Below are 14066 nucleotides of genomic sequence, written 5' to 3' on the forward strand. Positions count from 1 at the left end.
TTGCAAGTATCGGTTCCAAATCGCTATTCGATAGCGCTATTCTCTACTTTTTCAATATCGATTACGTCCAAGTCTTTTATTTTTTCCACCAATATCGTTTATAGTTTTTTCTTTACTTTTTTTTACTGAATCGATATTCTTTATTCGATTGTTTTGCGACTTTTTTCAAGCCTTTAATTCTACTTAATAACATACGACGGACAAGGATATCATAACGTATTTTCACGCTTATGCGAGAAAAACGATAATTGAACAATACCGATCAAGCGGAGTTGAAAGGATAAGCATTTTGTTTGAAGTTATGCATGATTGAGCAGAAAGGGAACACTGGTAGGCAGTATAAAATTAGATACTTGATTTGTATTTTTTTTTAATTGCGCTTAATATCGGTTAGCCTATTCTTTATTCTTTACTTTTTTGGGAGGCTATCGGTATCGGATATTTCTCTACTTTTTTGTTTGACTATCGATATCGATTTAGCCTATACCCTACTTTTTTCAATATCGACTTGCAACCCTGCATCGTCCAATTGAGACCTAGCATTCAGCCAGAGAGTTGATCTTTCTTTAAACTTTGTTTGGTAATTACAGAAGAAAAAAGCATTATGACATATGACCGAAGAAATGACTGAAGCCATAAAGTTACTGAAAGCAGGGAAGGCTCCAGGTCCACACCTGATTCACCCCGAATTCATACAAAACTTAGGAAAGGAAACAATTAATTGGCTACGAAATTTTTATTCTCATTGCATGCGAACCCTAAAGATCCCTAAACTCTGGCGGAAAGCATTGATTGTTGCAGTCCCAAAACCAAACAAACCGGTAACTGACCCAAAGAGCTATCGCCCATCTCCCTATTGTGCGTGCCATTCAAACTACTGGAGCGCGTCTTACACCGACGAATGGAACCCGTTATTGACCCCAAACTCCTACAAGAACAGGCGGGGTTTAGGAGAGGAAGGTCAACAGTCGACAAGGAACCTTGCTAGCACAAAACATCGAAGATGGGTTTGAGGCCAACTTGAAGTCGGGAGCGGTCTTCCTCGACCTTACTGCGGCATATGATACGGTTTGACACATGGGCCTCACTTACAAACTGCTGCAGATAATCCCAGATAGACACATGGTTAAGTTTATTGTCGAACTAATCTCCAACCGCAGCTTCATCCTCAAAACCAGCGACGGAAAGAAAAGCCGACAGAGGCGTTTAAGAAATTGAGTTCCGCATGGATCTGTTCTCTCCCCAATGTTGCTCAACATCTACATTTATGACCTTCCAAATATTTCCTCTAATAAATACGCATAGGCTACGCAGATGACCTGGCTATTCTTTATTCTCACCGCAAATGGGAAACAGTGCAGAACACCTTGACTAAGGATATGGACATTCTATCTTCCTATTTGCACCAATGGCGCCTCAAGTTGAGTGAAGCGAAGACTGTGACTTCTGCCTTTCACCTATGTAATAGAGACTCAAACAGGGAAATTAACATCCAAAATAACGGCCGGACACTTCCTTTTGAAGCCACACCCACATACCTTGGGGTTCGACTTGATCGGTCTCTTACATACCGCAAACACCTAGAACACTTACGCGGAAAAGTGACAGCTCGCTCTGCTCTCTTGAAACGTCTTGCTGGTACAAGGCGGGGTGCTAGCCCCTCAGTGCTTAGAACAAGTATTTTAGCCTTAGTCTACGCCCCTGCCGAATACTGTGCTGCTACTTGGTGCAGAAGCGCCCATACTGACCTTGTCGATGTGCCAATCAACAACTGCCTGCGAACTGTCACAGGTTGCCTTCGTCCAACTCCAACTGACTGCTTGCCTGTCCTTGCAAACATTGAGCCAGCTGCACTACGGCACCAACGTGCTGTTCTTTCCCTGAGCCATAAGGCCCCAAACTCCGGCCATCTGCTACACGCAACCACGCTGAGATGTCCACCAAAGCAGCGGCTAAAATCAAGAAAGCCATTTGTACGCGCTGCACAACACCTTCTGACAGCCTCTGGTGGAAGCCCTAGCAAACAGTGGTGCCACGCGGCGTGGAGTGAACAATGGTCAAGCAGCACATCTCCACTTCGCCATGTATTCAGATCCCCGCTCGAGAACCAGCTGGGCCATGGCCTCTCTAGACTTGCCTCATCAAGGCGTAACCGTTTGCTCACTGGTGTTGGACGCTATGGTGCAGACATGCTGCGCTGGGGCTTGGCAAAGAGTGCTGCTTGTGAGTGTGGTGAAATGCAGACGGCAGCCCACATTATCAAGGATTGCCGGCTATACAGACCACCTCATGGTATGGAAGGCCTAATTTCTATGGATGACGACACCAGGCAGTGGCTAACCAACAGATGCCCTGACATATAGCGACAACACGAGAGAAGAAGAAAAAAAAAAGCATTATGACAGGGGTGGGAATCGAACCAACTTCATCGAAATGTATTCCCTAACAGCTAGTTTTAACCCATTAGACCACGCTGGCTACGGCGGAACGTTCACTGATTTTACTTTCTATCAGAAATCTTTGCGTATTTTCTTTGCTTTACCTGTAGCTTCTGATTGGTCCAATAATTCACTTGTCTGACCAAAATTTTGATGTTTAACAAGTGCCTATACCTAGCTTTTGAGATTACCTTCCGATAATTTCTAGATTTCTCAGATCCGGATCCGAAAAGATCTGAATTAATTTTACTTCTGAAATTTCATTTGGAAATATTTTACCAATTGACAAGTCAACGTATTCATATTTTTGCTTGAATATGTTTGCAAAACATTTGAGACATGAGAGTTGTTTGACAAAGGCGTGGCACATACTTTGCTTTACGGAGTACCGGTAGCGGTAGCCAAAACTGTAGCCAGAGGTTTGGCATCCGCTACAACAAATGTTTGACTTAGGGCCAGAAGCCTTTCCCAAATCAAATTGAAAACTTTCTGACCATCTGCACTAACTTTGCTGTAAATTCTCTTCTGGTGAGTCTAGAATGACCAGTGAAGCATCAATGGAATCAGAAAGTAATACTCTAGCACTACGTGACAAATAAAAGTTCAAAAAATCAACCGCTAGATAGAGAAAGCAAGTTTTACGGTTCGGAAAATTTAAAGATTGCGCAAGATTTGGTAAACGACTATGCTTTTGGCAATTGGCATATCGGGTTTGATCGAGCATAGAATAACAAAAAGCTCTACATCTGACAAGACTGACACTACAGACAAGAGCAAGCAAACTACTGTTACCAGCAGCGCCAAGATGATGATAGCCTAAGCGCACAAATGGTAAAGCACGTATAATAATATGTAGAAAAATTTAATTCCTTTGAGAATATAATAATATATTTAAAACAATGAAAACTATTAATACTACAAAAATTGCTCAATGCTAAGCAAAAAAGCAAAGCAAAGCGAATTAAATCAAGTATAGTTATCACTATATTTGATTTAATAAAATATATTTATATATATAAATGATATTCATCTTAATTTTCTACCTTGAACGACATGTGTCATCCTCATTTTAACAGCACATCAATAAAAGTTTGTACACAACCTTTATATTCATAACATTGTCGATGAAGGGGGAATGAAAATAAATTGGTACCGGGCCCGAGAAATCCTGTCAACGGCCCTGCGTGTTGCTGATTGGTACCGGGCCCGAGAAATCCTGTCAACGGCCCTGCGTGTTGATGATTGGTACCAGGCCCGAGAAATCCTGTCAACGGCCCTGCGTGTTGATGATTGGTACCGGGCCCGAGAAATCCTGTCAACGGCCCTGCGTGTTGATGATTGGTACCGGGCTCGAGAAATCCTGTCAACGGCCCTGCGTGTTGATGATTGGTACCGGGCTCGAGAAATCCTGTCAACGGCCCTGCGTGTTGATGATGACGAGAGGTTAAGAAGAAATCGTGTATTCAGTTGAGGCTTCACGCTTCAAGATGTGAACTCACAGTGAAGTAATAAGGCAGGGACTAGACGTTGATTGTTACGTCATTGATACTTCATTGTCGCGATTGGACGTTGGTTCCAAGCCTAAAGCTTTTAACCTTCTATTGAAAAGTTCTCGAGCAAATTCGTATAGTTCAACTTCGTACTTCAAAGGTCCGTTTCTAAAATAATCTTCGGATACTTTGCTCATGTTTTTCTTGTATGTTGTTCTTGTCAGCTCCCGCATCTTTTGAACGACTGAAACAAAACGGCATCAGAGTCACTTAATGTCGTCATGGGTGATGCAACGTCGTTGATTATTTTTTATTCTGGTTCAACATTGAAGTTAGTTCCATTCGAGTAATTATGACCTAATTGCACTGATACGTCACTGTTGAAAGGAACTTTCAACTGCAAAGCTTGTCACTTCTACGTGGAGTACCTCGCCATGACAACCTCACACATTCCATGAATCGTAAGATCGCGGTCATCTAAGTACTCTTGTCATTTCAACAACATCAACTCACAATCTCCTTTCCACGCTTCCATTGCTCCGTCGAAGTAATTCGGAAGAAGAAGTTCCAGGGATCGGAGAGTATCTTCGAATTGTTCCAAAATCCCAACGAAATAATAATCATCGACAATTCTACGTTTTGCAATTTCCAACGATTTCTTCTTCTCCTCCAGAGTTGAAATGCTAACAAAAGATTAGTGTGAATGAAAAAAACATTCTATTTAAAGCAGACCTTGCCTTTTTGCCCCTGTTGAACTATGACGTCACACATACAGGGAATCGTATGTCGTATGCCAACAGTCACCGAAACCGCAACAAAACAAACATAACGCGTTTAATTCTTAGATCCTTCTGACCTCAATCAACAATCCACGTCTCACGATCGTAGGAAACCTGTCACAAAACTTTCGGGTCAAATTTTCAGAGAATAGTTAGTGAAGAAAAAAGGTTTGTTTTTTCAGCAAATAACTACTAACTTAGCTGACGTCATTACGGCAACTCTGAGGAAGTTGTGTTGACTGTCTCACTATTTTATCATATCCAGGCGTACGACTATTGATTGAAGGTAATATTGAGTGGACAGGAAGGCTAGTAATCCAATGCAGTATCCACCTTCAGGCATGCCCGTGTCTTGCCAAAGACACGGCCCAATGCTCTTGAGCGGTGTCGAACCAGCGTCCTATCAAACGTCGGACCAGGACTCTCACCACTCAGTATCTGGTGAATGATCAATAAAACCGACACTACCACTAATAGTGAAGTGAGAAGATGCTTGGGTTCCACACCATTGGACGACTTAGCTATGGTCACTAACGATTTTTGCCGAGAAGTCACGTTGTAGCCGAAGAGGTGTGAATTCAAAGTCACTCCACTCCAACACCTGCCATTGTTGAAGCGACCACCTAAGTAGAATGAAGACACCCTTGTGTCAACAGCTAACTACAGTTTAACGAATTGTGTACACAAAATACTTCTGGGATTTATTGGGCAAAGAAAGAAAATAATAAACTTTGCAACCAACATTCGTTTATTCATCTCTGATGCTGACTTTAGTCATCTGGGTGTTACTGACGACATTATTGTGGTAGCTCCAGTCATCTTCACATTGCACTGAGATAATTCAACTGAACCATGCATCAACCAGTAATGACATCTTCTTTTTCTTGCAAGTGGAGGAGTAGACCGCAAGCCATGTCATTAACAACTTCATCATTTTTCATTTACAAAATGACGGTCCACTTATCTTGAGACAAATGATTGGTTATAACTTATAATATTGCTTTAACAAGCAAGATCCTTCTCTTCTTCTGCTTCTTCTTCTTCTTCTTCTTTTTTTTCTTGTTTTACGTTTCATTTTACGGATTGGAAGGTTGGATGGGTCTGGCAAGACACATCCTCAGTTTCCACTCATCAGTCTCCACTCAGTCTAGGAGGCTAGTGTTGCTCATCTGTCACCGTTTACATCGTTTACAGTATCAGCCCATGTCCCACGTCTTCCTGAAACGTCCAGGCTTCTTTATGTTGGGAAATGACACATCTCGGCAATGATTTATCCATCCTCTGCTCCATTCAACATGTCCAAAATTAAAAAAGCAGATCGCTTTGGTGGAAATTTAGTTTGGTGAAATTAAGCTTGAAAGAACCTCTGCTTAAGGAAGTTTGTGAAATAACAGGTCGGAGATTATTGGTTTAATTAAAAAAATAATAACTTCTTTTCATTTCAAACTATTTACACTTCAAGCAGTAGACGATGAAACTGTTTCATTTTTATTGCCACTCTTGCTTCATGGACATCATTGGAGCTTTGTGACTTCACAATATAACTTACTCGATGCACTCTGGGGTCGCTCCACAAAAGAATGGGATGTACATCCACGGGAGGGCGCAAGATGGGTGGGAAGAAGCGACACATTCGTCGATATCCTGAACATATCATTATTGGATCATAATAGAATCGTGAAGCTTTGGCGCTTCGATTTCCAAGGCATTTTGACGCTTTGAGATTCTGACCAATCAAAACTCACCATTTCAAATTCCTCTTTCGTCATTCCACAATTCTCAACTCTACATCCGGGCTTCCTGTTCCAGCCGTAGCGCTGGAAGTAGTATTGTGACGTAAACCACTCGACAGGGTCTCGCATGACGTTGATAAATGTCGGTTGCGTCATATGAAATCTGTTGAAGCAAAAATACGTCATGGTGACGTATGTTTAACGCCATCAATGCAACATTTATTACGTTTTGAAATTTCAATTCACCAGATATTCATTTTAAGGATTCAGCTACTCCGCGTTTGAAGGGTTCAGCATTAAAACTGCCTGAGTCACAAAATAATCGCAGTGCAGATAAAATTGACCATGTTTAAAATTAAATTTTGCTACGTCTATTTTATCTTAATCTTATAATGATGCGTTTGAAAAACAAGTGTTTTGCGTATACCCCAAGCTTGAAAAAGCGTGGATGCTGTATACCAACAAATGGGAGTCCATCTCAGAATCCTTTGCGACAAAATATCGTTTGGTGGGCAACAGCGCCACCAACCGTTTGACTTCTTCTGAAGAAATTTACCTTTCAAGGTTGATCCAGTAGTGATGCTTGAAAAGGAAATAAGGAGGATTCACCTTGGACTGAAGGAATTGAGCCAGCGGCCGATGATCATAAAACCTTATCACTCCTGACTCCATCTTCTGGAAGTTGAATCTGTTTACAAGGCGCTTATTAAATCTAGTTTCTTTGTGAGAACTTTCTTTGAAATCAATCTTTTAGATCAAACTCCATTTTTATCTAAACACAGAGTTTTTGATCTACTTTTTTTGGAAACTCATTGAAACAAGAATTCCTTCACCAGTTCCTAATCTGCAAAAGATCTGGAAAACCATGGTTTTGATGGTCGAGAAAGTCAAACAACCAAACCTTCCTTTAAGATTTGTTGATGTTCCTGACACTTACTTGTTCTTTATCCTGAGGACTTTAAGGATGTTGTTCATGGTCGAACTTCCACACTTGGGGAGTTTGTTATGGAAGACGAAGTTTGGATTGGGAGGAATCTAAATAAGTGCATTGCAGGATTACCTCTTCTTTGAGTAAGTTCAGCGCTCAACTTGTTGCAATCCAAAATACCAAGGATTGCAATTTTGAACAAAACAAACGCTTGTGAGCATTCCAAACGCTTGTGAGCATTCCAAACGCTTGTGAGCATTCCAAAGCCATTTGCCAAGTTACCGACTCTGAAAGGTGTCGCCCTCATTCCATGCATGGACGAGTCAAGCAAACCGAGATGAAAATGAATTGAATGCATTCATCTGGATGTGCTGACCAAGCATCGATCCAACGAACTCCTGTTGCATCAGACAGTGCCAGGAAAAGTTACACAAAACATCAACGCTCGATGACGTCACAATGACTTACTTGTGGAAAATTTGTTGGGAAAAGTTTCTCAAATGTTTTTTTGTCGAGTTTTGATTTGTCTTCGCTATAGTCAATAATCTCTCTCCTCGGGGCTCCGAGCTTCACATCGCCCTCAAAGAATCCCGGATGTAAGCCATCAAGATTGTTCCTCAGTTGAAACTTTGCAACCTCCTCCCGCGCGGTGGCGCTGTGAAAACTTGGAGTTGTCGTTGTATTTGTTACTCGGACTATTACGTCGACACGCTCCAGTGACTTCTTCTCCACGTTACCGACAATGTGGTTCTGTTGAATTCCTTTGTTGGAAACAAACTATTTTAAACAGGATAGTGGAATAATGCGACGTTTTGGTTTTTGGAAATAACTTTCCATACTATGAATAGTTGAACATACGTTTCATAAAAAAATAAACGATTTGTTCTGAGAAGCATCAATGTTGCCAAAGGAAGAATATGTCTGGACAAGGCGATCAGTCCTCGCAACCATATTCGACTGAAGTTATGAGCTGAAAACTGCAACAGACCAGCAGCTTTCGTCAGCACTTTTTGAGAAAGTTGTTTTTCTACATCGATGTAATGATAACAATAACTTAATGTAGGCTGGCAAGCCAAGTGGTGAGAGGCTTGGCAGGGCATTCGAAAGGGCGCTGGTTCAACACCGCTCAAGAGCATGCGACTGTGTCTGTGGCAGGACACTTAAAGGCATGCCTGAAGGTGGACGCAAAGATTGGCTTCCTTGCTTTTCCATTCCTTTAATCTAACTTGTCAACCATCGGATGTAAGGTTGGACAAGACAAAAATAATTAGATCTTACAATTCAAAGCTTCCATCGTGTTTTATACAATCGCCTTGAAGCAAGATGGTGTTGTTGGTGCAAACAAAGGTCGAATAGCCGCAACTGGATCAAAAATATCCGAAACTTTTTTTTAAGTTGCATTGAATCTAATGATAAAAAGCAAGAAAGCCCTGAGGCAATTTCTCATGGTATTGTTGGATAGTCATTGTGACGAGTTAACAGTTCATGCATGACGAACTAACATGTCCTCTCCATACCCACGTGGAGAAGATAGGCCACAGAACATTCGTGCAGATGACGTAACAAAATAATAGCAACCAAGCTACCTAGCAACCACTTGCCTGGTCTCTTCATGTTGGAAATGACGTAGGTTGCCATGGCAATAAAAACCAGACAAACCAGATTGGCAATTCGATGCAGAGCGCGCGGGTTTTGATACATCATCGTCTTCTTGATCCAACCGACGCGATTTATTCTTTTCATTAATACGTCACAGTGTTGATATGAAACAATAAATAGGAACAAAAGAAATATCTGCAAGAATCATCACAAACTGAATGACATCACGTTGCAATGCTCAAACGGCGTTCACCTCTCTACCTCACAATGTGAGACACGATTCTCGACAGCCCAACATTGATTTGAATCGAGCCACAGTTCAACACTTGTGCTCTTAACCAGTCGCGTTGAGAGGGAGACCTAGAAAGCACTTTAGAACCTGCTTGGGATGATTTTTTGGGACTCACAACCTTTCCAAGGATCCCGGGAACTTGAGGAAATTTCCTCGTTTTTGTTGGACGTTTTCTTGGAGGTGTCTTTGGGGGTCCGAGGATGAAAGGATCTTATTAGTACCGGGACCAAGTTATACCCTCAACGTTCCTGCCCTAAACGTCCAAGTCCTCAACGTTCCTGCCCTCGACATTTGAAGTACAACCAACGATCTGGGAATTGTTCATTGACATCCCATGGTTTGGAAGTGTTGAGAAACTACGGCTGCTAATCTTCGGAGCCATCTCTGAGAATAATAAGCAAATTGCTTCTGGGATAATAATCCAATCGTACTGAATTCTCTTGCCAGTTTGCTTATTTTTTGTTTCATATTCAGTTTGGGTTAACCGATCAGATCACACCATTGTCTTCAAGGGCTTGTAGGCTACATGATATCACACATTTCGTGCGCATGAAGCATTAACTTTCAAATCAAAACCGATGTGGTTTCACCAAGACCTCTCGTCATTCAAGACAGCATATGTGCAATTGTGCATTGCCTTGGAGTGATTGGTTGATTACCGAGATCAAAAGGTCAACCTCAAGTGTCCTTACAAGCAAAATGCAAAACAATTTTCTGTGAGCAGGTTGACTTAATCCAAAGTGTTGCCAGATGTTTGTTTCAAATGTTATTTTAACTATTTTAAAAGAAGATCAAGGCTTTCTGGACCAAGAACAAATTAAATGTCCAAACTATTTTATGTGGCATTACTTTGGACATTCTCTGACCAGGAGCGGAACACCCATGGGTCAAGCAGCGCAATCAAGCTTATCACTGTTTCATAAACCTGGGTGTGCGAAAAAAACTCATCATTGGAAGTCCTTTTTCTCCTGTAGTCCAATAGGTTGGGAGTTCCTCTCTTCGGAAAGTCCCTCTTCTCCTGTACCAAAAAATCTCTCTCAAGCAGAAACAAAAATTTTGAAAAATGAAAGTAATTATTATCAACGCACCACCGCAGAAAGTTGCTTCATCAACATCACATCCAAACAGTGCAATGTACTCAACCGGAACGACGGAAACCTTTTACCAAAACCTTATAAATCATTATTGTCTCGACATGCAGGCTTCAAGCCTACTTAAACACAGTTAAAAAAGTCATTGCAATCTAATTTTGTCTCGAATTTCTAGTGGTCTTCAGTGCTTCGAATTTATGTTTATTGTTGGAAGTTTTTACGTAATTTAACGTCGAAAGTAACCGCACATCATTAGCCAATCTTTAAAAACATTGTGTTCTATTTCTCTTGCCTTCAATCGCACTTTTTCTGTTGGTCGTCACCGCTTCGAATTTTTATGTCTATTGTTGGAAGTTTTTACGTAATTTAACGAGGAAAGTAACCGCTCACACATTATTGGCCAATTTTTTAAAATATTGCGTGTTTTATTTTATTTTTTCTTGCCTTCAATCGCACTGCAGTATATAACCTGGTGAAATTTTATTTTGTATGTTATTCGCTCTGAGGATGCGCATTGTCATGGTGCGCGAAACGTCAGTGAAGCAATAAACCATCTTGTTTGTTGTTAATTTTACTTTCAATTTCATCAGATGAACGTAGCAACTAGTGCTAGAAACGAAGCAGATTGTTTGTGGATGAATCAATGACAGCGAAGTGAGTGGGTTCTGTGGTGGGTTCTGTTCTGCATGCTGACATTATGCTTATGGCGTTGCATTTCCTTCATACGTGGACTCGACATAAACTAGAGCGTGGAGCATTGAAGACTGTGTCCTAGTCACCCCTCGCCACCATCGTGCCCACGGGTGTTGTCATCGTACGGACGACTATGCAACGCAACACGCTATGTCTGCTGCAATTTAAACGCTCGCGTAGCTTCTGACCAACTTTGAAGCACAACCACTACTGTATGTACGCGTAGATGGTTTGCGATACCATCAGAAAATTTTATTCGACAAAAACTTAATTTGACACGAAAGTCAACTTAACGAGTATGAAGCAGCTTTCATCTTCGCAAACCAACCGTTATGTTTTAATTCATTGTTTTCTGTACAACATTCAGTCTCAACTAAAGTTAACCAAATATCGTAACACATTGAAAAATGGTCAAAGAAAGTCACGCTTTGTGCAGTATAGCCTACTCCTGTACCTACACTTCCTATGTCTCATTCCCAACTACGTACGTATTTAACTTTTTTTAAATAGACTTTTCTTTCCAGACAAATTTAACTTCATGCTTTTGAAAAATAACTGGTCTAATTACTAACGAACTTATTTTCCTCCAGGGCTCAACACGTTTTGTAACACGTTTTGTCTCTACGAGCAGCTTGTGCTGACATTGACATGTCATAACTTGAACGCAATTGTGGCGGATGGTTCAAACCGCCTCAGGGAATCACACAAAGCTACATTCGTCACCTGCGAAGTGGAATTGTTGACGGATTCAGTTACTGTCTGGACTCTGGCAGTTTTCTTCCATAAATACAGTAGTTCGTTATTTAGTTGCACTTCCAATTCCCTTTCTTACCAGCTCAGTTGCCGAGAGGTTTCGCCTTCCACTTTAATGCTGGTAGGTCTGAGGTCGATTTCAAGTCGGGTCATACCGAAGACTTAAAAACCGGTACCGATGGTTTTATTTCTTGCATAACGCAGTGAGATTAAGTCAGGCAATAATGTGATGACATCGTAAACCTGATATAAAATTAGCCCTGTCGCTGAAACACCTTAGCAGTTTTAGAGCGACAATAAATCTGACCATAACTTTCTTATTAATTCTTCTTCTTGCATGTGAGATGTCAGCCACGTGGTGTTGAGCTTTTTCTGCAATCACACTTCACTTGTTCGCAATGATTAAAAATTGGGCCAAAAAGCTGCAAAATTGAGGCCACAAGCTAAGATAAAGTCCTACCACATGTCAACTTTTTCTGTTTATTTTCTTATAAATAAAAAACGATTTCAAAGCTGCCTGATCAGGTTTTTTGTGGGGCACCAAGGTCACCTTTATTTACAGCTTTCCATCTAACAATTCTTTCAGTAAGTTTGTCTATTTTTTTATATCCCTATCTATGATTTATATTTTATTTCTCATCTTGCTGTAAATGCATCCAACATTAGACCTAGGCTACATTGTGAAACCTTCATGAAACTTTTTACCATGCTGGATTTCATGATGATTTAAATGGTTTGCATCTACATGTTGTGTAATCTACCAGGTAGGTGGAACCTGAAAACCGTAACTGTAACACAATTGTTTGTCGAAATGTTAACACCTTATGTCACAATGTTTTCTATCTCTTACAGGTATAGAGACTTCGGAAAGATTGATGACGTAGTTTATTGGGATATCAAATGTTAAACAGTCAGATAAATGGTCGAGTAGTTCTACTTGTGAGGTGATAGACGAAAATTCTTAAAATAACGAATGGTTCACCACTTCCAACTCGTGAAGAAACCAAATTCTGAACAGCAAGCGTCTTTGTTGATTTCAAAATGAATTTACACTAGCCTACCACTTGTAACAGCTACTTTACAATTGGCAATAACTTCCACTTTTACAATCGATTCAATATCGGCTAGAACTCTACAATCATCTTCGATATTCTGCTTACATCCGTATCTGTTAGATTAAATGCTATGTACAATTGTAGAAGAAAATAGTAAATTTTCAAGTGGCTGGTGGCAGATCAAAAAATTTTTCGAGCGAAATAAATTTTTAACACAGTGTTCTCTACACCCAATGGCAAGTTTTGGCTCCCCAAGCTAAGCAAAATGAGGAAAAAAGTTTTATACATCACCAGTGGCGCCGCCAGACCTTCAACAATGGGGGGGAAAAATATTGACAGTGCAAGACAGTAGCGTAGTCAAAAATTTTGAAAGGGGGGGTGTTGACAGCCGGCGGGCGAAGCCCGATGGCGTGTTCGCCGAAGGCGATACTTAGCGGCGGGGGGTTTGGGGGCTTCCCCCAGAAAATTTTGAAAAATTACTTTCAGTTTGGTGCATTCTGAGAGCATTTTCAACAAAATTGTGGGTATGAATATTTCTGTAAAATGGTGCTGTCCGGTGGCATAGCAAAAGAATAAGATCATGTTTTCTTCGGCATTTTTCGAAAATAAAGCTAAGTCTCTATGTTTTCTTGTTGCTAACTAAATTCCAGACTGAGATATTTGAATGCTTGGTATTGGCAAAACTCGCTCTTTTAATGCAGTTTCGTTTAAAATTAGGCAAACTTTGTTTTAGACACATAGGTTGATTGCTTTTTTTGCGAGCTATTACAGTTTTATTATTTATCAATTTTCTCCTTGGTTGATTCAAAAAACGATCTTATTCCGGTAAGTCACTAACTTTTATGCTCTGAAGTCAACCCAAAGTTTACAAAATGTAACGTCATAGAGGTCATACATCTTGATGAGTGTCAAACAAAAAGCTTTGAGACAATGAAGTTACTTTAGGCTATTTCTGATATATTCAAGTTTTCTTCACAAGGTAGATTTAAACGATCTGTCTTAGCCTGATGCTGCGAGTTTGCTGTGGCAATAGAAAGTTGCGCAAGCTTTCGGAACACAGTTCCCAGTAAGCTACGATCATGCTGCTAAAAGCGAAACTCAATCAATTGCGTATTCAAGTTTTGTATAACGAATAACTGTTTAGTTAGATGTTAATCTAGATTCTAGATCGAACAAGCGATCTCAGCAGTTGCAGATGGCTTGCATCCTTGCACA

At 40.6% G+C, this 14066-nt stretch overlaps 1 protein-coding gene across 2 annotated transcripts; it reads right to left on the reverse strand.

The window, feature by feature from the left end:
- Positions 1-3483: 3483 nt before the first annotated feature.
- On the reverse strand, positions 3484-7968 carry LOC145774644 (uronyl 2-sulfotransferase-like). Of its 2 annotated transcripts, none has more exons than XM_082585937.1 (7): positions 7837-7968; positions 7378-7475; positions 6997-7128; positions 6453-6603; positions 6257-6351; positions 4442-4611; positions 3484-4161 (listed from the first exon to the last, which is right to left on the reverse strand). In XM_082585937.1, the coding sequence occupies exons 2-7, from the start codon at positions 7413-7415 to the stop codon at positions 4097-4099; spliced, it is 651 nt and encodes a 216-aa protein (XP_082442063.1). In that variant the 5' UTR covers positions 7416-7475; positions 7837-7968; the 3' UTR covers positions 3484-4096. The 2 variants fall into 2 exon arrangements, with proteins under 2 accessions (XP_082442063.1, XP_082442062.1); XM_082585936.1 differs by having other exon boundaries at positions 3484-4172.
- Positions 7969-14066: the final 6098 nt, after the last annotated feature.

The sequence above is a fragment of the Aplidium turbinatum genome, chromosome 7 (assembly GCF_918807975.1).
Source record: "Aplidium turbinatum chromosome 7, kaAplTurb1.1, whole genome shotgun sequence".
Lineage (NCBI taxonomy): Eukaryota > Metazoa > Chordata > Ascidiacea > Aplousobranchia > Polyclinidae > Aplidium > Aplidium turbinatum.